Source organism: Erinaceus europaeus, chromosome 2 (assembly GCF_950295315.1).
Source record: "Erinaceus europaeus chromosome 2, mEriEur2.1, whole genome shotgun sequence".
Lineage (NCBI taxonomy): Eukaryota > Metazoa > Chordata > Mammalia > Eulipotyphla > Erinaceidae > Erinaceus > Erinaceus europaeus.
Window position 1 is genome coordinate 110,947,367 of NC_080163.1, and position 25,074 is coordinate 110,972,440.

Here is a 25,074-nt window from a genome sequence, read left to right on the forward strand (position 1 = left end):
CCAGTGCCCTGAGTGGGGAGGCCCCTTTAGCCAAAAAGGCTCCTCTGGAATATTCCAGAAAAGATACTCCAGAGAAACTATGAGATGTGAGAGAGCCAGGGTGGGCCCCTCCTGACAGCTCCCCAGTTCTGTCTGAATACCCTGCCTGGGGCTCTCTTTACAACATTCGGAACCCCACAGGATAGCTGCCAGATAAAACACAGGAGAGTGCCCAATTCAATGTGTATCTCAGCTAAGGATAATTCTGACATATGAATTTGTTGCTAACATTGCATGGGGCATACACATATTTTTAAAATCACTCTTTACCTGAGATTCAAGTTTTTTGGGGGGCTTCGATATTTTCCATTGCTGATTCTGTATCGCACAGTTCTCTTTCAATACCTAGACTATTCCACAAGTGCAGACCAAACTAAGACCCCTTCTCCTTCCTTCTGCATCTTCACATACCCTCCCCCAACGCCCCTTTTGACAGTAGCTTCTTTGTTAGGCTCACTGACATCTAAGTCTCTATAACTTCAACAGCCATGGTGGTGATCAGTGGGAGAGCACAGGATTTGCAAATGTTAGGTCCTGAGTTACATTTCAACATTCACGTCCTCTCTCTCAGAAATAAAAATAAGTAAATAACCCCCAACTTCAGAAAAGGCATAGTAGCTGTGGGTAAGGCCCTTCATGCTTCTGTCCCCTCGGCCTGCTAGTGGAACAGGCAAGCAAGTGTTTAACAAAGAAGGAAACTGAGGCACAGCCATGCTGCCTGTGTGCATGTGGGATGGAGAGGCTTTCGAGGAGACTGTATACGGCTGCCACCATCACAGCTGCAACTGGGTAGGAAAGGAGTTGGATATGCTGGGGTCACCTGCTCCACCCCAATCACCGTGAACCAGGATACCCCATAGAGAGTGTGGCTATCCTCTCCCCACCCACAGCAAGTGGCCAGACTCTGAGACAGGCCTGGGGACCAAGTGTGTTGGTAGCCCCCACCAGCGGGACACCCAGACCCCTCTCAGCCTCTGCAGCAGCCCCAACAGCAGTTCTGCTTTCCTGTACAGCAGCCGCAACATGTAGGATGCTGATAAGGGAACAATGCGCCAGAGGAAAAGTGGCCCAAGAGGGACAATGAATGGCCACAGGGACTCTCCCAGCCCAGGCGGAACCGAGGAAGGAGCTGAAGGTCCCGAGGGTCCTGCTGGAGTCTGCCATGTGGTGGGAGGCTGTGAAGGGGAGGCAGCTGGTATCTCTGGGAGGAGCTGTAGAGGAAGGCATCTGCTCCTCTGAGGAGTGGCTCAGGCTTGGCTCCAGCTTGTGAGACCCTTCTTTACTCTCTGCTGGTGGGACAGGAACAGACAGGGACTCATTAGGCCAAGATGCACCTTCTGAGGACAATAAGGACAAGGAGACAGTGGCCCCCAGGATGACCTCAGGTCTGACTGTAGAAAGCTCTGTGACCTCTCAACTTTCCCTGCTGCCTGTCTCAGGCAGGGGTGGGGGTTAGGGGTGTCTTTAGGAGGTATGGGGGAGGGGTGTCTTCCACACCCTGGCCTGCACTTATCTCCAGAGCCAGGATCTCTAGACAGGCTTGCTGAAGGTTCAGCTAGATAAGCTGTCCAGGGCAGCAAGGGGACACAGGCCTTGGTCAAATATTGCACCCCATTATCTCAGTGGCCAGAATACTCCCAGGAGGAGCTCTCTGTTCTGAGCCAGCAGAGGCTGCATTTTCCATGTGATGAGTGTGGGGCCCATGTGTGTGGAGTACTCAGTCCCTGAAGCCAGAATGGAGACCACAGTGGAGGTGGTAGGGTGGGGGACAAGTGATGAGCCTGAGCAATGTGTGTCTCTTTTGTGCACAAAATCTGACTGTGAGTGTGGAAAGTGTGTCTCAACTCACACTTCACCCCACCATATACTGAAAAAGATACACAGAACCCTTTTAAAAAATATATGTTTTATTTATTATTGTATAGAGAGCACAACACCTTTAAGAGACAGATAATATTATTAACTGGACAAAATAACCGAATATAGCAAAAATACTGAGAAGAAAGAAGAAAAGAAAGTGGAGGGTGTGACTAGAAGATAGTTCACCCAGTAGATAGCTTTTTTTTTTTTTTTTTGCCTCCAGGGTTATCACTGGGCCTCAGTGCCTGCTTTACAAATCCACTGCTCCTGGAGGCTATTCTTTCCCTTTTGTTGCCCTTGTTTATCATGGTTGTTGCTGTTGTTGTTATTATTATTGTTGTTATTGCTGTCATTGTTGGATAGGACAGAGAGAAATTGAAAGAGGAGGAGAAGACAGAGGGTGGAGAGAAAGACAGACACCTACAGACTTGGTTCACCACTTGTGAAGCCACCCCCCTGCAGGTGGGGAGCTGGGGGCTCAAACCACGATCTATGAACCGATCCTTGTGCTTGCGCCATGTGCACTTAACCCACTGTGTTACCGCCTGATCCTGCACATCATGTTCTTTTTTATTAAAAAGAAAAAACTTAATTTGTTTATTTATCCATTTATTGGATAGAAACAGAGAGAAATTAAGAGGGCAGTGGGAGATAGAAAGTTCTAGTTGGGCACCACATGGGATCACCACGCAAAGGGGAAGGGGAAGTTTCATGAGCTATGGAGCAGTGATATGGTATCTCTCCTTCTCTCTCCATCTCAAGTACTTATCTGGGGAAAAAAAAATAACCAGAGATGAGAGGGTAGACGGAGGGGAGAGTGGAGAGGCTGAATCCACAGTGCACACGTGAATTCCACCACACCAGCTATGGACCTCTAATGCAGTGTCGCTACGAGAGAGATGTGTTCTGTCACCAGCTGTGGCTTGAAAGAAGCAAAAATGATTCTTTACAAAATAGCCAAAGCATTACATCTGGCAATAAGACCAAAGACCTCCCGGAGAGAACTTGGAGTGAGGTAAGGCAGCCCCTCCCTGGAAAGATGCTGCTTCTGAGAGCTCCTTGAGGTGTCAGTTGGGCCAGTGGGGAAGGATCTAGGAGATGGTCACTGTGATATCATCAAGTACTCAAAGATCTGCTCTTTGGACTTAATCTTAATGGGCAGATTCTAGGGTCTTAGAGAGGCAGATATTCTGTATGACCCACAGATAATCCTCAGGGGGGGGTTCTTTCTGATTAGGGAGCAAAGAGGAGGTTCCTCTCTAGCAGCACCCCTGGGAGGGCCCAATGTGTGTTCCTAGTTGAGAACAAGACTCAACTCTGCTGACTTGAATAACCTGGGTGGGGTTGCCATCCTCTTGTGAAAGATGAGAAGTCTGAAGCCACTCTGTCCTTTTCCACCCTGGAGGTCAGGCCCAGCCTGGCACAGACTCTGCCAGTTGTGAGCAGCATTTGTACACACCTAAGCTGGCAACCCCAGTGTCTCCTCTGGATTTATAGGTGGGACTTGTTTAATGTAGTGCATTGTCCATGGGAGATCAGTGCTACCCCTTTACCATCAGGGCAAGGGGACCGGGAGATGGCCCCCTTATGTCTTCGACATCCATATCCTTTCCGAGATGCTAAGCAGCATGGATCAGACAGGTATCAGCTGTAAGGCATCAGGTGACACAAGGTATGGCATTAAGATCCCCTCAAAAGTCCCACACTCAAGTGCATCAGTTTAGAAGAGGCCTGATTTATCCTCCAGGCTGGCACCAAGACGTCTTGGGACTGACTTCCAGATGATCCAGAAGGGCTGGCTACCTTTCCCCCCAGATGTTCCCCTTCCAGAACTGGGGCACCAGGGTCAGTACCCCACTGCCCTCTGTCTCTCACCTGCACAATCTTAATGCTGCAAAGAAGCTTCCCTTGACAGACTGTTCTGTCAGCACTTGGCACACAATCAGCAGAAGTGACACCAATTACTTGTGTCACGGCTTCTGGGGCAGACGGAGATGTATGGAAGCCGACGTGGGGACCATTCATCAAGGGATGAATGAGGTTGAGGGTCTGTCATGGTGACAGGGGAGCCAGAGTCTCTCAGGACAGTGTGGGCAAAGTGCATTCTATCATCAGAATTGACTCCTGGGGTGGGGGGGGGGAGTGGACTCTGGGGAGGGGTGAGTCCTCCTGGGCTTAGATCTTTGGACATTCAGCCTTTTTTCTTCTTTTTATCCCAGTCTTTGGACTTTGTACTGGTCAGCGCCTCCCCTGTGGTAAACCTGGACTCCCACACAGCACCCAGCTACTCCCCTCAGAGGCCGGTTCTTTCTTCTTGGTGCTGGCCAAGAAGAAAAACCCCTCCCAATAGCCTCTCCTCTGGTTAGAACATGCTCTCCCCATTCCTACATCAGCCCCCACCCATGCACTCCAGGACCACCTGGAACCTCCTAAGATAAGTCATTTCCACCCTGACACTTATTACTAGAATAGTGAATTCAATATTCACCTTAAAACATTGAGTCTAGGGAGACGGGAGGTAGTGCAGGTGGCACAAAGCGCAAGGACCAGCGTAAGGATCCCGGTTTGAGCCCCGGCTCCCCCCCTGCAGGGTAGTCACTTCACAGGCGGTGAAGCAGGTCTGCAGGTGTCTATCTTTCTCTCTCCCTCTCTGTCTTCCCCTCCTCTCTCCTCTCTGTCCTATCCAAGAATGATGACATCAACAACAATAGCTACAACAACAATAAAAAATTTTTAAAAACCCATTGAGTCTGCATATAGGACACTACTCCACAAAGGTCAGTATTTGCTACACCATTCATTCTTACAACTGCTTGATTAGGTAGTGGTTTGAACTGTTTTGAGATATGGGTTCAAACTGGGGCTCTGAGATATGGGTAACCTGCCCCAAATCTCACAGTTGGTAAGTGTGGGAGACAGACAGTAGGTACAGTTGGTAGAAAGGTGTGGCAGGAGCTTCCCAGCAGCCTCTTCAAGATCCTGAGTACCACTGGGGACCCAGCTCTGTCTGGATGGAGACTAGAAGTGTGGCCCCAGGCACTACTACCAACCTCAGCAGAGCCAAGGGTTCTTGGTAAGAGGTGTCTGGGGAGAGAAAGTCAGCATGTGTCTGGGACCCTGGAGCCCCTCTTTTCTGACTGTACCAGTGCTGCTTCCTGTTCCCCTGCAGGGCCCACATGGGTGACATTCACAGGATTTGGAGATTTGAGTTCTTCTTGTCACATGTAGTGGATTGCTCCACAGATCTGCACAACACAGGCAGCTCCAGAAAATGTTGGGGGCTCAGGGGTGAAGAGGCCACTTCCCAGCTCTTTTGTCCTTCTACCTGGTAGCAATAAATTCTGCTCTTTGACCTCAGCTTCGCACTCACCCCGAGCTCTCCCAGTACCTTCCTGAATCACGTTCTTGCTAAGTTGAGAGAGGGGCAAATAGCATGAATTGTTTGCACTAAAAGCCAAAGGCCAAGATTCCTTTTCTATGGAGAGAGTAGTCTCAGGCTCTCAGAAAGTTCCTCTACGGTTCTCTTCAGCAGGAGCTCTCTCCACAAGAGGCCTTGCACCCTAGAATTTCTCATCACTCCTTCCTATCCAGCCTCCTGGCCTGTTTTCCCATCTGTTGACTGAGCCTGCAGAGCCCACCATGCTTCCCTGAGGGTCATTCTGATGAGTTCAGGAAACCAGGCTGTGCTTTGGGGGAAGCTTAAGGGTGTTTGTTCACAAATATGAGATGGGCTGCTAAGACTCTCCTATCTTCTCTGTAGAATCGAGGTGCAGCAGGAGAACTCAGAGCCATGGCTAGACATGTGTCCTCACCAAGACAGAAGCCACACTCTGCCCCTACTCAGGAGGCTTTACCAAATCACCAGCATGAGTCACAGCCCTGCAGAGCTAGAAGGGATTCTCATAGTGCAGCAGACAAAAAGGCATGATCAGAAGGTTATAGGGTTGGTTTGAGGTTCCTCAGCTCATTATGGAAGAGCTCCCCTACTTTCAGGTGAGCCCTCAACAATGGTCCCACAAAGGAGGGGGTTTCCTAGGAGGCAGCAATTCACTAGAACAGAACACCTCTGTCTGCAGTGAAGGCCTGGTTCCCAGAATCCACACCATTGTGTAGCTTGTGGAGCTACTCAACCCGGAAGTCTTCAGAGAATTCACAAAAGAGGGCACAGAGTCATTATAAGAGACCCTTTTATTTTGTTCCTTAAAAAATATTTGTAATTAATAAAAACTAAAAAAAAAAGACAGTTCTAGAAAAAAAATGTATGTATTAATGGGAGAAAGCACAGATCACAATTCTAGCATATACGGTGCTGGTAATCAAACTCTGTTCTCAAACAACCTAGTCCTGTGCTCTATCCACTGAGTCACCTCCCTAGACACAAAGGACACTTTTTTAAAATTTATATATTTATTTATTCCCTTTTGTTGCCCTTGTTTTCTTGTTGTAGTTATTATTGTTGTCGTTGTTGGATAGGACAGAGAGAAATGGAGAGAGGAGGGGAAGACAGAGAGGGAGAGAGAAAGATAGACACCTGCAGACCTGCTTTACTGCCTGTGAAGCGACTTCCCTGCAAGTGGGCAGCCGGGGCCTCGAACCGGGATCCTTACGCGGGTCCTTGAGCTTTGTGACACCTGTGCTGAACCCGGTGTGCTGCCACCCAACTCCCTGCAAGGACACTATTCTAACTGTCCATTTGGTGGCTCAGGAAGCTGAGGCCAAGTGGGTAGGCACAACTCAAGTTCCACTGGTGCTGGGGAAGACCTCAGTGCAGGTCCCCAGCTCTCCATGGCACTATCCCTTCATCCCCAGCCCCTAGCCCCAACCCAGGTATCAGCCATCAGTCTGTCGCTTAGATCTTCCCTTCTTAATGCTCCTCGCTGCAGTGCCTAATCCTCCTGGTTGTAGGTCACCTTCAAATAATAAAACATACCTGTTTTATCATGCCTCCCACCTCAGGGGAGCCACGAGTGAGTGGAAAGTGCGGCCTCGGCACTTTGAAAACTTAAAGTGACCCTCTGCATTCACTAATTAAGCTTCTTTGGTTTGAGGGAGTGGGCAGGCAACAGAGTTGTTGTCATTTGACCTTGGAGGTGAGGAGGTTCAGCAAGCCCTATCCCATCATCCTGTCTATTTGGAGATAAATGGTAAGCAGAGACATGGGGTTCCTTAGGAAGGGAACTGGATAGCTCCCCCACACTACTGCCTCATACCAGAAGTCTGCAGTAGACACACACACACACACACACACACACACCTTTCACACACCCTTCCCCACTCAGTAGAGGAGGGGTTTCAATGCAGAGCTGATCATACTGCAAAGGGGAGGGGGAAAAGCCAGCAGAGAAAAAGCGAATCGGCTCTGGAATGGCGTAATGGGAAGATTTCAGGGTGATATATGGTGCTGGGGACGTTATTAATGGTTTGCTGATTTTTACCTTTAAAACCTTTGGACAGATTATTTATTATGTCCTTGGCGTGCCTGTGATCTATGGAGGGTGCTAATCTGAGAGCATGCACCCCCCCAAACCCCATACCCCTGCTTCTCTACAGCTTCTAATTAGACTGAGACTCTGCCTTCCTGGGTGCCTCTGCTCACAAGCAGGGATGTGGCAGGCAGAGCCTGCACATAGGAAGGCAGCGCCCAGACTCCTTCTGCATCTGTTTGCTGTGTGACCTTGGACTGGAGCACGGCCTTTCTGGACCTTTGCTTGTCACTCCTGGGAGACAAGCCAGAGCAGGTGCATGCCTTCTCATTCCTAAAGTCTCAGGCATCCATGGCTCAGAGAACTGGAGGCTAGAAGTATTTTTCTAATAGTTTCTGGTCAGAGATGTTTCTAGGCAAGGTGGGAAACCACCATTTCTCTTTCTGGGTCCATGGTGGCAACTGCTAACCCCAAGCAGGGGTCACAACTAGTCACACCTGGGCTTCCCCAACTACAAAGGCAAGGAAAGGGTTTCCCAAGTCGCTCTAGTTAGGGAAGAGTCAGAGAAGCCAGGAAGGTCATCTTGATTGGTAGTAGGTGTGGCCAACAGGGGTAGACACCTGGAATACAGAAGACCCCACTGTTGAGTGGCATGAAGCCTCTTCCCAGGAATCCAGGGGTCAAGATAGTACTGGCTTCTGTCTGTCCAGCTGTACTCATCAATTCATCATGGTTCTCAGATTCCAGAGTCTGTGTTTTGGGAATCAGGTGTTGGGAGATCTTTGAGGTAAAACCTGGATGTCCTCTGAGGTTCTAAAGTCTGTCTTCCTACTGACCCAAGTTCCATCCTGTTTCTCTAAATGGACCAGGAGGTTTCCAAAACTCTTCTTGACCTCCTCCATGCTAACAGAAACTATTCCTTCCAGCACCATATCTCAGGTTACTGGACTGTATGTTGGGAGCCCACTCCTCATCTGAGCAACATTTTTGTGACTCTCAGCTTCCTCTGTTCCAATACCACCACCCCCAGTAACCGCCCTGTCCCAGGTCACCTGCTCCCCATTATTTCTCTTGATTGTTGTCAATCCACCCTACTACTAACCTCCCCCAACATACCCTAGCCTCAGCTCCAGGTAAACTGACTTCATCTTCCCTCTAGTCCTTTCTCCCTGGTGAAAACCCAGACTACCACAGCTACCAGTCCAAAGAGCAACCTCCCAACTGACCTTTCTTAACAGAAAGGTGTGGTTGTTGGGACCACATTACCAGCACATGTGTCTCCTGAAGGCATTAAATGTGGCTGTTGTTACCTTTGGTGGTGGGAATAGTGTTAATATACACTCCTATTAACTTATAATCTTATAAATCACTATTTAATCAATATGTGAGGGGGAAATACACTGAAACTCTAAAACTTTTTTATGCGTAGACTCCAGTTCTGAGTATATATTTCTTCAATCTAAGCACTTAAGGTTTCAAATTGGTAACCTGATTGAATCCTAACAGTGGGTTTGAAATGACTGTTTAATTGAAATATTAAATCACCTGTAGTCTTAGACTAGGGAGACCAGAAACAACTGCTTGTGTCACTATGTAACATACAGCTGTATGTAAATAGCATTAAATGGCATAAATCATGGTGAGGTCTTGTATGATACAGCAAATCCTAACTATGGGATTTTCAAAGTCAACCAAATTCCCTAATAACTTGATTATAATAATAACTATCTATTGCCTCCTTAAATTCCAAGACAGCAGGAACCCTTCCCATTCTCTATAAAACCCATATTTCTTCCAGTCCTAGAAACTCCGGGGCATGGCTTACCTTCCTGCATGTTTCACTCGATCCATACCATTTAATATTGCATCTGCTGAGCTCAACCAAATCAATGCAATCAGTACCACCTCAATATGTTTCACTTCTGATTGTGTCCAGAGACACCAGACGTGGAATATCAACCCATCAGCTCCCGCACTCTGGTGAGACCGTTCCTAGCTCATAGGACTCCTCAATTACCTATCAGGTGGTGCACCTCCTAACACAGCCACAGAACCTAGATATAGATCAGGGCCCATGAGACAGAACACATGTGCACATGTACCCATAAGTTAGGGGACAATACACACCTTAAAGCAAAAGTGCCCAAGTTTGCGGTGGCCCAAAACAGTAGGCAAGTAGAAAAACCTAAAAAATAAATAAATAAATAAAAGACACCATAAAATGATACTTGTATACTTTCCCCATATTTGAGAGCTACTCTCTGCTCTGATATAGCTTTCTAGTCCTATTTCCAACTCTGACACCATCTCCCCAGATAATACCTTTGGTCCAACTGCATGTTAGGTGTCGTGCTCAGGCAAAAATTAGTTAAGTCATGGGCCCCTTGGAATATACCTAAAATAGACCTACTAGCTTTTTCCAAAATGGGGGTACCAAAACTCATCTGCTATATTGTGTCTTTAGGTTTCTGACTATTAAACAATTTGTTCTGCTTTATATTGAATGCTTTTTCAGCCACCAAGTTGCAGATGATACCATGATGCCAACCGGACTTCTCCAGACATAGGACCTCACCAGTGTCCCCTGGACCCCCACCTCTCCAGAGCCCTGCCCCACCAGGGAAAAATAGGGACTGGCTGGGAGTATGGATCAACCTGCCAACACCCATGTTTAGCAGAGAAGCAATTACAGAAAGCAGACTTTCCACGTTATGCACCCCATAATGACTCTGGGTCCATGCTCCCAGAAGGATATAGAATAGGAAAGCTTTCAAGGGAGGAAATGGGATACAGAAATCTGGTGGTGGAAATTGTACCTCTCTTATCCTATAGTCTTGTCAATATTTTTAATTTTATAAATAAATTAATAACAATAAAAACATAGCTGTTATCCTACTTAATCTGCCCAGCATCCATGAACCCCAGAAGGAATGGAGCTTAGCTGAACAGTGACTACATTGCTGTATGCTTAGTGATTGACATTTGGCTTGCACATTGACTGGAAGGACTGACAAGCATCAGCCACTTTGGTGTGCTATGCATCCCACAAAACAGGTCCAAGTTGCACAGGGAAACCCATCCTAATGGGCCTTGATGGCACCTTGATAGCACTGGTGTGACCTCCAGTTGCAAGTCAGAAACTTCCACCTCCCTTTGCAAGTCCTGCTTCCTAGTAAAGACAAAGAACATAGCATCAAAGACTAGATTCAGGTTCCCTTGTAGACACTGTCTCTTCTGACCCCTGTATTCAGAGCCTTGTGGGTATGATTCTGAGGTGCACCAGGGAGAACTTGAGGGTATTTTCCAGACGGGGTCAAAGCAGAGAAGTGAACCAACTGCTACCAAAAGGAAGAACAGAAAAACTGGGAAGAATCTTCTTCATCCCTAGAGCCCATCTTTCTCTGGAGCTGCCTTGCCTGTCAGGGCCTATATCTCCTGGAGGCAAGACAGGTTCCCCATGCCAGGGAGGAATAGGTAGGATGTGGACTCAGGCTTTTCCCGGAAAAGGAACCATTTGTCACCTTTCCTTTCCAACCTCTCTACCTGTCCCTGATTTTATCCTAATTTAATCCAGGAATCAACATGGGATGTCAGGGCTTTGAGCGGTCACCTAGTTCATCATTCCTTTGCCTCCAGACATCATGCTACTTATAGGGATAATGGGACATGATCCCAGATCCTGCGTTTTCTGGAGTGCAGTGGGGACGACTGGAAATGGTGTGTTGACCTCCAGGGAAGCTACCGAGTGGTGTAACCTGCCTCCTCCACTGTGAATGCTGTGGAAACCACAGCCCCAGTCTTTAGGGTGGACTACTGGCTTCAGAAGGGGTCGCTGTCTTCCATGTGCCAACATCAGGGCACTACAGTGCCCCATGTCCCCAGTCAAGGTGAAAGAGTTATTCAGTGCTTATCTAAAGCTGCCCAGAACTGGAACACATGCGCCTCTGTTTCTTACCATGAAAGGCTGGCACAGGTGGCAGGGGGGCCAACTCTGGAGCTGGGGAGACACAGACAGGGATGACACCCAGCAAAGCAGCCAATCTGGCTGTCGCTAGTGCTGCACTCTGAGAGACAGGAACTTGAATCAAAGCCCAGGGTTTGAGGCCAGAGGATTCTTGAAGCATAGACGCCAGGCTTGGGAGAGTCAGGCTGGGGTTCAGATCTTGGCTTCAAAACCTACATATTTGGTTGATTCTCCTCTAACCCAGATAGATAGCCCTGGGAGAGTATGACTGCTATTAAAAGATACCATGTGCACAAAAGTTTTTTCCTGATACAGATTAGAGGTGCAACTAGTAAATGCCTGCAGGTATTATTGGGCAAGGTAGGGAAACTTATACCCTCAGAACAAGGTGGACAGTGTCCCAAGAGTCCCCAGGGTTCAAATCTAACAGAAATGTGGTGTCTAGTTACCATAAAGCAGGCTCAGAGAAGGCCCCTCAGGTTCCAGGGTATCCTGACCTCTGGTCAGAGGCTTTCAGAGAGTTCTGTGCTCTCCCCTTCCCCTCTCAATTATTCTGTTTCTATATATATATAAAAAAAGAGGGTGCTTAAACACTGGGAACCAGCATTTCAGAGGAAGCTGTCATTTTCTTGAAACTAATTGTCTTCCATGATGGTCATAGCACAAGATGTCCATGGTCAAGAATCTGTTTGGAAATCTTTCAAATCTCAGGTTTTTTCCAAGATACACTTATGTCAAAGCACTTCATGACCTCAGGACTGGCAAATCTGGTTTGCTAGACATCCCATAAGGGCCACCTCTCTCTCCAGGGAGACAGTTGGATGAAGGGAGTTGGGGAGAGGGCAAGGGTGTGCTAGGGAGGGGGGACAGGTTGGCGGCTGTGCTCCACAGCTTTGGGAATGACCTGGGGTCTGGTTTTTCAGGGTCATGTGTCAGCTATGAGATCCAGGTGATTCACTATTTCAAGTCAGGTCTTGGTCTTGTCACCTGGAAAAGGATACTTAGGTGAATCATGGATACCCAGAATCTGACAAGCAGTTATGTTGGAGCCTGGACTTGGATCAATCAAGTCAAAAGCCTCTGGGCCTGGAAGTGGGCTATGAGTTTTGGGGGCTCTGCATGCCAGTCACTGACAGGCCATTCTTTTGTTCTGGAGTCTCTGGGCCCCCAACTACACAATAAGGACAGCACACGAGTTGGTTTCTTTTCCTTTCACTCACTCCCTTTCCTGCTCACTTCCAGGATAGACCTCACTGGCTACTAGCTGGCCTCTCCTCTAATGCTGGGAGTATGTTGGTGTAACTTTGAGTGAGGGGCCATCAATCTGTAACTCAGGGACAGACCTGTCACCAGGGACAGGACACTTGTCAGTAGTACTGAATGTCAGAGACCCTAATCCTGTTGTACAAAATGGCTGCTATAGAAAAGGAAGAGGGTCAAGAGACAAAAATCTCCACTTAAGCAGATGACCTTGGAATTCTTTCTCTACAAGCAAAAGAAAACACATGAGTTTTCCATTAACCACCACTTTTTAATATAAAGGACAAATATTTGAGGGCTTAAAGCAGGTGAGTCTGTCACTCAGAGGAGAATCCTGCAGCTAGATAACTTTTCAGTGTTAACTCACAGCTGTACAAAACCAGGTTATCTCCAGTCCTTGATGTCTGTCCATAAGTAGACCATTACTAAGAACATGATGCAATCAGTAGAGCAAAAAATCCCATCTAATTTAGTTTCCTAAGTCTTTACTGTTTCATTGCCCATTCATCCAACAAAGTGTTAACAGGCCTTAGATAAGTCATTTATTGATGGAACCTAAATGGAAATTAGGAAAATATGATACAATGGAAAAGCACATGGACTTTAGAATCAGAATTATCTGAGTTTAAATCCTAGCTTTGCCTTTACTGAGACAAGTGAGTGTACATGAGTTTTCTGGTCCTAGATTTCTTAGTTTGTAAAATGGGATGATTAATGTCTATATGTCTATTTCCCCATGTAGGAAATACTAAAAAGAGTCATTTATGTCTTATGTAGTTTTAGGCATAAAGACTAGCCTTATTTAAATTTTATTACACATGGTCAAAATGTATGTATTAGCATAGGTAGCATAAAGTTAAAAGGAGATAAGTCTTAGTAACTGTTATTCTAGCTTCTACTTAGAATTAATATACACTTTTGGGGGGGTGTGAGGTAAGTATGCTTTTGTCATAATCACAGAGAGGTGATATAGTTAGATAATAGAAGATATTTAGATGATAGATATGCAGAAAACAAGATATCAAGAACCTTAAAGAAGTCAATTCCATTGAATTCTGTCTAGAATCTCTGCATCTCTATATATCTGTAGAGGCATATACCTGTCTCCTTATTTGTATATATACATTTTTACCATGAAAACTTTAGAGAACCACCTGCACAGGCATTTTAAAAACATATACATTTTATTAAGAGCACCTCCAGCACTCAGAAACAAAGCTGAAAGGATGAGCACGGGCATGTAGACGCTGCTTGCTCTCAACTTTCACTGTAATTGAAAGTGGCTATGTTTAGACAACCAGTGAAAAATACCTGTTCTTGTAACCGAGGCCCACACTGTAATAACTCTGAACACACACAGTGATTGTGTATGAGCCAAAATGAGAAGCAGAGAATTCTGCCCCACCCAGGAGTTCCTTCTTCCCAGACAGGCCCAGCTTGCTTCTCATTTCAGAGTGACAACTGCAATGTCTTTTACATTCTAAAGGGCACGTACAAATGAATTTTTTTTTTAACAGCTAAGATCCCAGTAGAAAAAATGGGCAAAAGGCATCCATATATAGCATGAAAAAAAATACTTTAAAAAAATTGAGAAAGGAGTCAGACAGTAGCACAGCGGGTTAAGCATAGGTGACGCCAAGCGCAAGGACCGGCGTAAGGATCCCAGTTCGAGCCCCCAGCTCCCCACCTGCAGAGGAGTGGCTTCATAGGCGGTGAAGCAGACCTGAAGGTGTCTCTCTTTCTCTCCCCCTCTCTGTCTTCCCCTCCTCTCTCCATTTCTCTCTGTCCTATCCAACAACGATGACATCAATAACAACAATAATAACTACAACGATAAAACAACAAGGGCAACAAAAGGGAATAAATAAATATTTTTTTGAAAATTGAGAACTATCTCCAGTCCCACAGTTAATCAAACATATCTAAATAGTCCTACATTAAAATGAGGTACTCTTCTCCCCCCCATATGAAAGATGTCTTATTATTTAAGAGCAATACAAAACACTGATGAGAGAGGTTGGATGTAAATTAGTAAAAAGCCTTTTTTATTATTATTTTTTCATTTGTTATTAATAGTGTTACAAGACTGTAATATTACAATGTGTAGTTCCACACCACTTCTACCACTAAAGTTCTGTATCTTCACCCTCTCACCACCTGATAGTTGTTTTTCATCTCTTTACTTATATCACTAAGCATAATCACTTTCAGTTCCATCCATTTTATCCCAAAGGACACAGTATCATCATTTTTATTGTAGAGTAATATTCTATGAAATATGTATCTCATAACTTCTTTAGCCAGTCACTTGTCCCCTGATGATGGGCATTTAAGCTGCTTCTACTCTTTGGCTATTGTGAATAACGCAGCTATGAACATAGGGGTGCATATGTCCCTTCTAATCAGTGCTTGAATGTCCACTGGATAAATACCTGAGTGGTACCACTGGATCTTAAGGTACTTCCATTTTTATTTATTTCAGGACTTCTATACAGTCTTCCAACAGGGCTAGTCCAAGTCTTTTTTTTTTTTTTTAAAAAAAGCAATTTGGCAGTAATATATCTAGAACTAGTAAGAAAATAATACCCTTTAACATAGTAGTTGTATTCCTGGAACTATAACCTAAAGAAATAGTTTTCAGTTCAAGGGAAAAGGAGTTTTTAAGAAAAAAAAAAAACAGCAAAAAAGCAGAAACCATCTAAATGGCTAACAGTAGGAACACAGGGAAATGGGGTTTTGTTTGTTTGGTTTTTTATTGTTTTATTTTATTATTTAATTAATTTTATTATTTTAATGAGAGAGAGAGATGAGAGTACTGCTCAGTTCTGGCTGATGGTGGTGCTGGGACCTCAGTGCCTCGTGCACAAAAAGGGGAAAATGTTTTATATCCTTATAATGTATTGTTTGGGTATTAAAACTACTATCTAGGTAGAAAAAATAGGTGTATAGTAATTTTGAGATTAAAAGATGGAATTCTTGCACTAGGTGAAACAAAGACATTTATATATAGGGATTTGTTTAACCATCAAATGGTTAGAAATGAGAGGGTAAGGAAATATTTCTTATTTCCAACATAAGTTGTTTTGAGGTGAGGGTAAATCCTTGTATTCCTGCTTTTGTGTGTTCTCCAATTTTTAAAAAGTGAGTTAGGGATTTGGGGAAACAACTGAATTTTATCCAGTGGTTCTAGAATCTTCCACCTTCCCCTGGTACTCACATCTGCTGAATCACCAAATCTGTTTAAGGATGGGGGGGGGGGGACCCATTCAAAGTCAATTGAGGTGAGAGCCAAGAGACACCAAGGAGAAAAGTAACAGATGATCAATAATCAAGAAATGAAGCATTTGCTAGCAAAAACAAACAGAGAAGGAAAGAAAAAAAGCCCTTCTGGAAATTTTCTAGTCAGTTTCATTCTATTGGACTTCGCGAGCAGATGGAAGACGACCTCAGAGAACAGATCCAGATTGCGTCTGAGATAACTATGAGGTGTGGGCTGAGCCAGTGTGTCCTCTAAAGTCCCAGCACTGAGTTCCAGGGACAGTGTGGTGACCCAGATCTTCCCCTTGCCCTTTGTCACCTCCATGCTTGCACTCAGCTTTGCAGACAAAATACCAACAGAAGCAGAGCTTCAGGATTATGGCTGTCTAGAAGCCCAGGCTCTAGAAATCTAAGTCATCTTGGCCAAAGCCCTCTGCCTTGTCCTTGGTGAGATTCCCAAACCTCATTTCTGTGAATTCAAAACTTTTAATGTCCTTCTCAGCTTCTAAGTCAGAGCCTCTGCCTGCCCCTTTCTCTGGTGTCCTTGAGCCTGAAAGTATTCCTTCTGACTCAGGAATGGAACTCTCTAGACTGGGTTTCTTTTTTATCTCTTCTCCCGTGCTCCTCAAGTCTCATTGGAAGGTGGTTCAGAATCTTTCTGAGAGATCTGGGAGCTGTTCCCCAGAGAAGTAGTAGAGGAGGAGGAGGGAAGGCCTGCTTTCTGGCTTGACCTCTGTTGGGAGGAGTCTCCATCTGGGCCAGAGAATAGTAACCCCTCTGGGTCTGGGCTGCTATTTCTAGAAGCTTCAAGGCCCTGCCCTTGGCCAACTTCTTCTCCCTGACTTCCCCCCAGCCCCTGCAGCCCCTTACCTTCTGCTTCCAGGATCTTGGCAGTTTGGGCATTGTCACTCTGTTCCCCTGCACTTGGATTACCTCCTTCTGGAGCTTCAGCCTCTGAACTAACCTGGACAACACAGCTCTTCTCTTCTTCTTCTTGCTTCTCATCCAGGCCCTTTTCCTCCCCCTCAGGCTCCTTGGGGCCACTGTCAATAGGGAGATCCTCAGTCTTGTCTCTCTTCTGATCAATGAAATCCTCCTCTGCCCTCTGGAGTGCTTCTTCTCTGTCTCTTCTCCACTCAGGGGCCCCCTCTGCTGCACCTTCTTCTGCAGGCTGTCCTTTCTTCTGCAGAATGTGCTGCAGGTCAAAAGCCTTTGTGATGGGTGCACTGGCTGTCCCCATGGTGTCTATGGGGACCCGGGTCACAGGGATCTCTTTCTTCCTCAGACAGGCCTCACAGGGGCAGAACTCTTCCCCCGCAATCTCTCTCCCCAACCGTACCCCCAGAGCTCCATCATCCAGGCTGAGGGCTGGAGCCCCCCAGAGGTTGTGTAGGCCCTGAAGGCAATGGCGATGCTGCTCTGTCTGTAGGGACATCTCCCACCGGAGGGCTTCTCTGGCCTTCAGCCTGGCCCCCACCTGACTCTGAATCTTCCGAAGCTCTTGGTCAGTGCTAGCTTGGAGTCGCCAGCCCAGGTCCTGCTGCAGCTCACTCACCATCTGGTCCAGTAGCTCACAGGCCTGCAGGTCCCAGCGGGCCCGCATCTTAGCCATGGACTCGGCCAGGTGGGCCATGAAGACCTTCTCCATCTTCCTCAGCATCCTGGACACCCAGAGGATGTCTGGGTCTAGGGATGGCCTGCGAGGCCTCCAAGGGCCCTTCTCGCTGGTCCCAGGACTGAGTTGGGCCTGGGGGAACTTACAGCCCAGCTCCCATTCTCCTGACAACTTGTCCACATCAGTTTCTATGCGAGGGTCACTATGACTCCTGCTGGTGTTGGAGTGTCTCTCACTGAGGCTCCTAGGGTACTCTGGGCAGTTCTCTCTCCTCTCTGCGGGCAGGAGCAGAGGCACCTCAGGATCTGGGGTCACCTTGGAGGCAAGGCCTCTTCCTGCTTCCTCTTCCTGCACTCTGCCCTGTGTGTCCTCTCTGTCCTGGGAGTCAGTCCTTGACAATTCCTGCCCTGAGTCCCTTCCCTCTTCTGAAGACTCTTCCCCTTTGACATTCTCTCCTTGTGAATCTTTTTCTTCCATTCCATCCTTTGCTTTCTCTAGCTGCACCTCCACATCTGGCATGGTATCAGCTTTTTGGTCCAGGTCACCACCCACCACATGGCCCCCCTCTGCTCTGAACTCATGAGAGATAGGAGTCTTCATTTGGGAGCTAGGGGAATCCTCAGGTGCATAAAGTTGTTGATTGTCTGGATCCTTGGTATTCTCTGAGGTTCTGGAGTTGGGTTCAAGGTTGGGGGTTTTCAAAGGCAACTCTATCCTCTCAGGGACCAGAGGGCCACTGCTCTCCCCTGATCCTCCGGAGCCATTACCAACATCCACACCAGAGGAGGATGTGGGTGTGAGATCCTCTGTCTCCATGTGGGACCTGAGGCCCTGTGGAACCTCGCACCACTCTGGCTGACCCAGACCAAACGTACCCCCCATCCACAGGGTCTGGAATATGCCCAGAAGCTCCTGGTACTGAGCTGAGTCTGTGAACCTCACTTGGTTAGCAGGACAAACTGGATCCTGGTCAAAGAAGTGGAGGTTGGCCAGACAAGTAACCAGGGCCTGGGCTGAGTGGCTGAGCTTGCTGGCCTGCTTACCTGACACTTCAGGCAAGCTGCTAGGTCGGCCCCGCTTGGAGTCAAGCAGCACTTTAATGATGTGTGCATGGGCAGAGACCCTGGGAGGCAGCCCCTCCACACCTACAGCTGCTTCTTTACCCACCCCAGCCTCCTGGGGTGTGTTTGCAACTCCACTGGGTGGAGGGCCCCCTTCTGAGTATAGACCAGCATTTCCAGCCATAGGGAGGACTGCCCCTGGTTCCTGGTCCTCACTGATAACCCCTTCCAGGGATGGCTGTCTGACCTGAGTTGTCTTCCCCAGGCCTACTGGGGAACATTTGATGGCATGGTCCTCCTGGACACTTCCTGAGTCTACACCGATCATGCCCAAGGTCTGGTCGACCATCTCAGCTTTCACAAGCAATGGCTCTTCTGGAATGTGGCTCAACCACTCACGCACCATGGCCCCTGGTGAGGCACAGGGCAGGGTGCCCAAGGACATGTCACTCATGTCCTCTTGTTTGGGGCCTTGACAGGGGCTGCACCCTCCACTAGCTTTGACAATTCTCCCTGTGGTGACCCCTGTATCAGAGGCTGGGGGGCATAGACACCTAGTGTCCCTTGAGTGGCCTCCACCTGATCCCCTATAAGTGTCAGGGTCATCACCATTGTGCTCACTGCTGCATGAAAGGGGGTTCACCACATGGAGTCGTGCCCTTGGAGGTGTGGGACAAAACTTGCCACATACTAAGTTAGCAGAAGGGCCCTGACTGCCCAGAAGCCTAGAAGGTTCTGATAGGTTACCCAGGCTTCCAGTTTGTGAATGGACAGAGTGAGATATGATGGAAGGCGTAAGTGCTGGAGAGCATATCCTGGACTTGTGGCCCCCTTCACTTTCAGTAGAGGAAGAGTTTGAAGGGTAGAGATGAGATGAATAGTTAGAATTGCTCAGGGAGCCACTATTGACCCCTTGGAGGTCCTGGAAATGAATAGAGGCAGAAGAGGGTGGCCCTAGCTCCCCAGAGGTTTGGCTCCTGGCACCTGAAGGGTATGCATAAATCTGGGGTTTTAGGCCATCTGGACTGGGAGACCCTGGCATGTGCCCAGCTGCAGGTGAGGCAAGGGGGCTGTGGGTGTCCTGTAGGTTGTGATGTTGCCCCAGAAGGCCTCCCTGGGCCCCTCGACTGAGACTGGAGGTGCCTGGTGAAGATCTAGCCCCAACTCTGTTATCCCACTGTCTTCTTCTGCCCAAGTCTGGGTGGCAGGAGGAAAGAGGGAAGCAGTCTCCTCCAGTGCCCCCAGAGTCAGCATTATTGGGAGTCAGGGATATCCCAGCCCCAGCCCCACACCTGGGGAGGATGTGCCATGTGTTCTGTCCATTCCCCTCTGCCTGCAGGTTCTCTCTCCTTCCAGTGGGAGAAGTGGGACCTCCCCCCTGGTTGACTTTCTGACAGGAAGTCACAGTCCTTGTCTTGCAAGAACTGCTTTGTCCCAGTTGTTCATGTCTGTCTCTCCTCCCCTGGTGAGAGCAGGCCTCTACTGAGGAGTCATAAAGTGAGCCTGCTGCACCTCGAGTCATAGGTCTCAGGGCCTTCCTGCCACCAGGCCCTGCTTCTCCTGGACATGGGCCCTCACCTGCCCTGGATAGGTCACAAGCTCCTATTGGGGAGACCAACTCTTGGGACGGGTGCAGGACACAGCTGCCTGTGCTGTCCTCAAGGAAACCAGAGCAGCAGGATGAGTTTGGGTCAGAATCCTCTAGGGCTCTGTCTCTAGATAGGAAGACACTGTCCTCTCTGCTTCTTTTTCTGCCAGCATCCCTCTGACCCCAAGGAACCCCAGAGTGGGAGTTCTGTGTGAGGCCAGACCTCTCTGAGGGAACCAGCCCTTCTCTCTGGGAGGTATACAGGGGGTTCATCCAGATGTCATATCCTGACCCTGGCTGCCACTGGGCTCGATCCCCTGCCTTTTTGCATCCTGCCTCAAGGGGCACCACCCTCCCTGCCCTAGGCTCTGAGGCCCCTCCAGGGGGGGCCTCCCATGTGCAATTAAAGGGGTCTCCCTCCCCTGGGACAGGGCTTTCCCTTCCGCCCCTCCCAGTCAGCCTGGACCACAGGAGTGTATCCTCGCCCAGGAAGTGGAAGCGAACTTTCATTTCTACTGATAGGCTGCCATCCTCGTTCATGTGGACCTTCTTCTCCACATTGTCCCCAGCTACCATGGGGTCCAGTGGGACAGACATGTCCTGAGGATGTTTGTCCAGCCAGGCCTGAGGCTGAGTCTCTGGGGGGTTGCTGAGACCAGTATTCTCCGAAAGCAAGAAAGGCCACCGTGGCCTGCTTCCCGACCCGGTCCTGGCATGGATCACGCTGCGCTTGGCCTTGGGTCCCCAGCTCCCTGGTGTTGCAGAGAGAGAAAAAAGAACAAGATGATGAGCTAGCAGAGAGTCCCAGAATGGGAGAATAGCAGCTGGTTGTGAGGCTCTCACAATCTCTACATTCTTGCTTTTAAAATCAACAGCATGGGCAGGAACATTTTAGAAGGTGAATCATAGAGTTGCCAGTTGGTGAACCAGTATAGCCTAGCAAGACAAACTCAGTTTTGACCCTGACTGGTCTCTGAGCTGCAAAGTAAGAATAGCCATGTCTATGGGATAAACTCATTCAGACTGAGGAGATGCATGTACAACTCCTAGAAGAGTTCCTGGTATGGAATAGATTCTCCTAGTTGGAGGATTGAACAGTGACCCATCTATTCGTGCTCTCACTCACCCCCAACACAGAAAGAAAAATTAATAAGTGGCAACATACAAAGATGACTGCAAGCTAGAAAGAGCTTTGCAACAATTGGTGATTTATCAACACTCATCAAGATTTGAGGATGGTGAATGATTGCAAGTGAGAACCTGGGCATTTAGTAACAGGTCCTAATAGCCAAGCCAGGACCCCAGCCATGAAAAAGAGAAATGTATAGAAAGAACAGGCCTGGGAGTATGGATCGACCTGTCAACGCCCATGTTCAGCGAGGAAGCAAATTACAGAAGCCAGACCTTCCACCTTCTGCACCCCATGGCGACCCTGTGTCCATGCTCCCAAGGGATAAAGAATAGGAAAGCTATCAGGGGCGGGGATGGGATATGGAGTTCTAGTGGTGGGAATTGTGTGGAGTTGTACCCCTCTTATCCTATGTTTTTTTTGTCAGTATTTCCTTTTTATAAACAAAAATTAAAAAAAAAAAAAAAGGAAAGTAAGAACGGGTAAGAAGAGGAAGAGACCAGTAAAAAAAAAATAAAGCAGGACAGGACAGCAGACTTTTCCTTAAGAATCCATCTAGGCAAGAGAAGGCTTTGCTTAACACAGCTCCTCCACAAGTTCCAAATGAACCTGGGGATGTGCTGTCGTGGGGGGGGTTGATTGTTGGATTTCTGTATCCCCCATTATCTAGCCTGCTGCCACTACCAAATCATTGTCACTTTCTCCACAGTTTTCATAAAAGATGTTATTTTGTTTACTCACCAAAACTGGTTCATTGACACTCACTCCAATAATTTTTTGCTGAAACCTTTATTCTCCAGTTTCTTATTGTGTTTTTAAGATAACACATTGTTTTTTAATAACAGGACCTAGAATTTGGCACAAAGAAGTCTGTTTGGAGGGAGATGTGGCTGGATGTATAGATCCATGAGTGGGTAGATGTTTATGGTTTGTTTTAGAGTCGCCCCCCCTCCCACTATCTAAGAAAGTCCTGGATTTTGAAGAATCACACATCATTTACCCATAGTCTATTGCTTCCATAAATCCATGTCTAGCATGGCCCTTAATAAAATTTATTTATTTATTTAAGGTGGGGGTGCCGGGGCTTGAACCAGGATCCTTAAGCCGGTCCCTAATAGTAATAAAATTTAATATTATATCCTAGACAACTAGAGTTCAAGTTCACTTTTTAAATTTTATTTATTTATTTATTTACTCGCTAGAGACAGAGAGAAATTGAGAGGGAAGGGGGAAGATAGAGAGGAAGAGAGACAGAGAGACACCTGTAGCATTGCTTCACCACTCGTGAAGATTTCCCCCTGCAGGTGGGGACCAGGGGCTTGAACCTGCATCCATGTGCACTATAACATGAGTGCTTAACCAGGTGCGCTACCACCTGGCCCCTCCAAGATCACTTATCATCTCTGTTCTCCCAGTCAAATTTTCAACTCACTTAAGACTGATGAGAAAGAAGAGGCTACAGAGACTGCCCCCCACCCAAACAACCAAGCTACCCTAGAATGGGAGACCAAAACAGGTTCCCTGAATCATCTGGAAGGGAAACCTACCAGCTCGATTCAGTCTCCACCCAGTGCAAACAGGTTGCCAGAACTCACTCACCATTTTTGTTCTTCAAAGTTTGTTCAGATGAAGTTTCAGTTCTTCTGCCACCTTCCATGGCCAGAGGTCTGAAGGGCTCATGACCAGCACACACAAACACTGAGGGGCCATGCAGCAGACTCTTCAGAGAGTCCACCTGCAGAAAGAGAGTCTGGAGTTGGGAGGCCCCCTTCAGCATGGGGACATGCACAGAGAGAGGAAGACCCACCCTATTGTTGCTCTTTCCTGGTGTTTATATGTTTTAGCCCAGATTTCTGACCCTAGGAAAAGATCCTATCTGCTCCTGAAGCAGCCCCATCACTAGCTAGGACTGAGATTCCCTTCCAATCACATCTGGCCCACCTTAACCTAATAACAGGATCCCTTTTCTCCTTCTGGATCTCAGCAGAGGTAGGGGGCTGATACTGAACTCAATTACTCCAGAACCCATTCTCCAATCAACCCCTTTCCTCAATTATTAGAGGTATCCACCGCAGACAGGTAAGTTCTGTAGTGTGCTGGGAATCATTAATTTCTAAGACCCCGATCTGTGCTTCTCAGCCCTTTCATGAATCTTTAAGCATAGAATTCCATGTGTGATTCCTTCATGCCCAAGGTACCTGCAAAAGTCAGTGTCCTGCACTGAATCATGATTGATTCTATGTATGAAATCTCAGGGGCTTGCAGGTCATTGATCTCAAGGACAGGAACTGAGGCCAGTTATCTGACCTGGCTGGCTTGAGAAGCAATGATAAACTGGCCACAAGGGGATGACTCAGCACAGTGAGCAGGCAGGTACTGGAATGATCACTGATGATACCTTGCAGGGTACGGACTCTCACAGGTGCCACAAGAAACTCGTGGATGCAAGGACTATAGACTGGCTGTTCTGACTCTAAGAAAATGCCAAACTCAGGGTGTGAACTCTCATTCAAAGCTGCGCAGATCCCCCCCCCCCGGAAGTTGTACAACTGCTACAAGAATTGCCTCCCTTGCAGCTCAAACTCAGAAATATAAATCGACTCCCAGGTCACTGAAGCACAACTGCATGGGATGCTGCATGATGTCAGGCCATGTGTTGAAGCAGCACCCCAACACTCTCCATGGCAGCGGTGTGGCCTAGATGGGGCTCTGGAAACCTGAACTAAAAGCTTAAGTAAAGGTTCCCCCAGCTATCCAGAAATAACTGCTCAAACACTGCTCCTTAAAAATGAATGAAATAGCAATCCCAGCCCCCCCAATAGCCTATGGAATCCAACTACATGGGATAGCTCTTCTTTTGAATGGAGGTGGGGATCTTAAAGTCTCCTGAGTAGGAAGTGGACAAGTCCCGTTCACCTGGTTCAGGTGAAGTGCTTTGTGTGTTTAAAGAACAAATACTACTTCCTACTATTTTGATTTGAGGGTCAAGGAGATTTTCTTTAAGGCATTCATATGCCCTAGACCCCTTACCTTTTCCCCGCTGGTTGTGTACACCTGCTTCACAGGAAAATGGAGCAGAGCTGAGGCTTTGCTGAGAAAGGCTGTTAGGGTCCTAGTGTTCCTGTGACTGAGGGCCACTGTGTGCTGGAATCGGGGGTCCTCATTCTTAACCAGCAGTAGCCTCCTTGGGCCTTTAGCAGCCTTGTAGGAAGAGGAGGTTCCTGGCACCTCACAGGAGCCTGACACTGAGGCAGTCCGGGGGGGCATTTTATCAGAGCAGAGGTAGCAGCCCCCATCCTCAAGCTGCTCCAGGGCACTGACACCATGCAGGCCCCGGGGTGTGGTGACACAGCGCACCCCGAATGGCAGAGGCACACGCTGGGAGAGCTCATCCATCAGGGCACCAAAGCTCTTAAAGGTGCGCTGGTGGACAGCCAGGCGGACCCCCGAAAACCGGGGGTCCCCCCTCTTCAAGAAGGTGATCTTCTTGGCCGGTGTGACCTGGGTGACAGAGGACATCCGGGCCACAGCAGGCAGGAGGCATCCATGGTGACTTGGAACAGGAGCATCCTTGGGGTTGGTATTCATGATATGGAGACCCAGGCAGCTGAAACAGATCCAGAGAAGGAGCCATCATTTCCTCTCTCTTCCTTACAGGGGTTTGTCCTAGTACTAACTTTTCTCCATTAAGCTGTGTGGGGATAAGATAGTTCATGTAACAGAAGAGAAGAAAAGTCAGCTGGCTCCCCAACTGAGTTCAGATCTTTCTCTCCTCCCATGTGGGCCTGGAAGCTACTTAAGGAACCTGTAAAGACAGGCAGTGCTTCCTACTCCCTTCCTTCCTCTTGCTACTCTCTCACCCTCTGCTCCCACCTTG

General features: G+C 47.7%; 1 protein-coding gene across 1 annotated transcript in view; it reads right to left on the reverse strand.

Moving 5' to 3' along the window:
• RP1L1 (RP1 like 1) overlaps positions 1-24,785 on the reverse strand; it is a 36,289-nt gene extending 11,504 nt beyond the window's left edge. Inside the window, exons 1-7 of the mRNA XM_060171837.1 lie at positions 24,228-24,785; positions 22,797-22,932; positions 20,515-20,820; positions 19,318-19,464; positions 16,675-19,017; positions 1,158-1,328; positions 1,002-1,072 (exon numbers count right to left, since the gene is read on the reverse strand). Coding sequence (XP_060027820.1) covers positions 1,002-1,072; positions 1,158-1,328; positions 16,675-19,017; positions 19,318-19,464; positions 20,515-20,820; positions 22,797-22,932; positions 24,228-24,785 — 3,732 coding nt within the window. The remainder of the gene's footprint in view (positions 1-1,001; positions 1,073-1,157; positions 1,329-16,674; positions 19,018-19,317; positions 19,465-20,514; positions 20,821-22,796; positions 22,933-24,227) is intronic.
• Between the last annotated feature and the right edge of the window lie 289 nt (positions 24,786-25,074).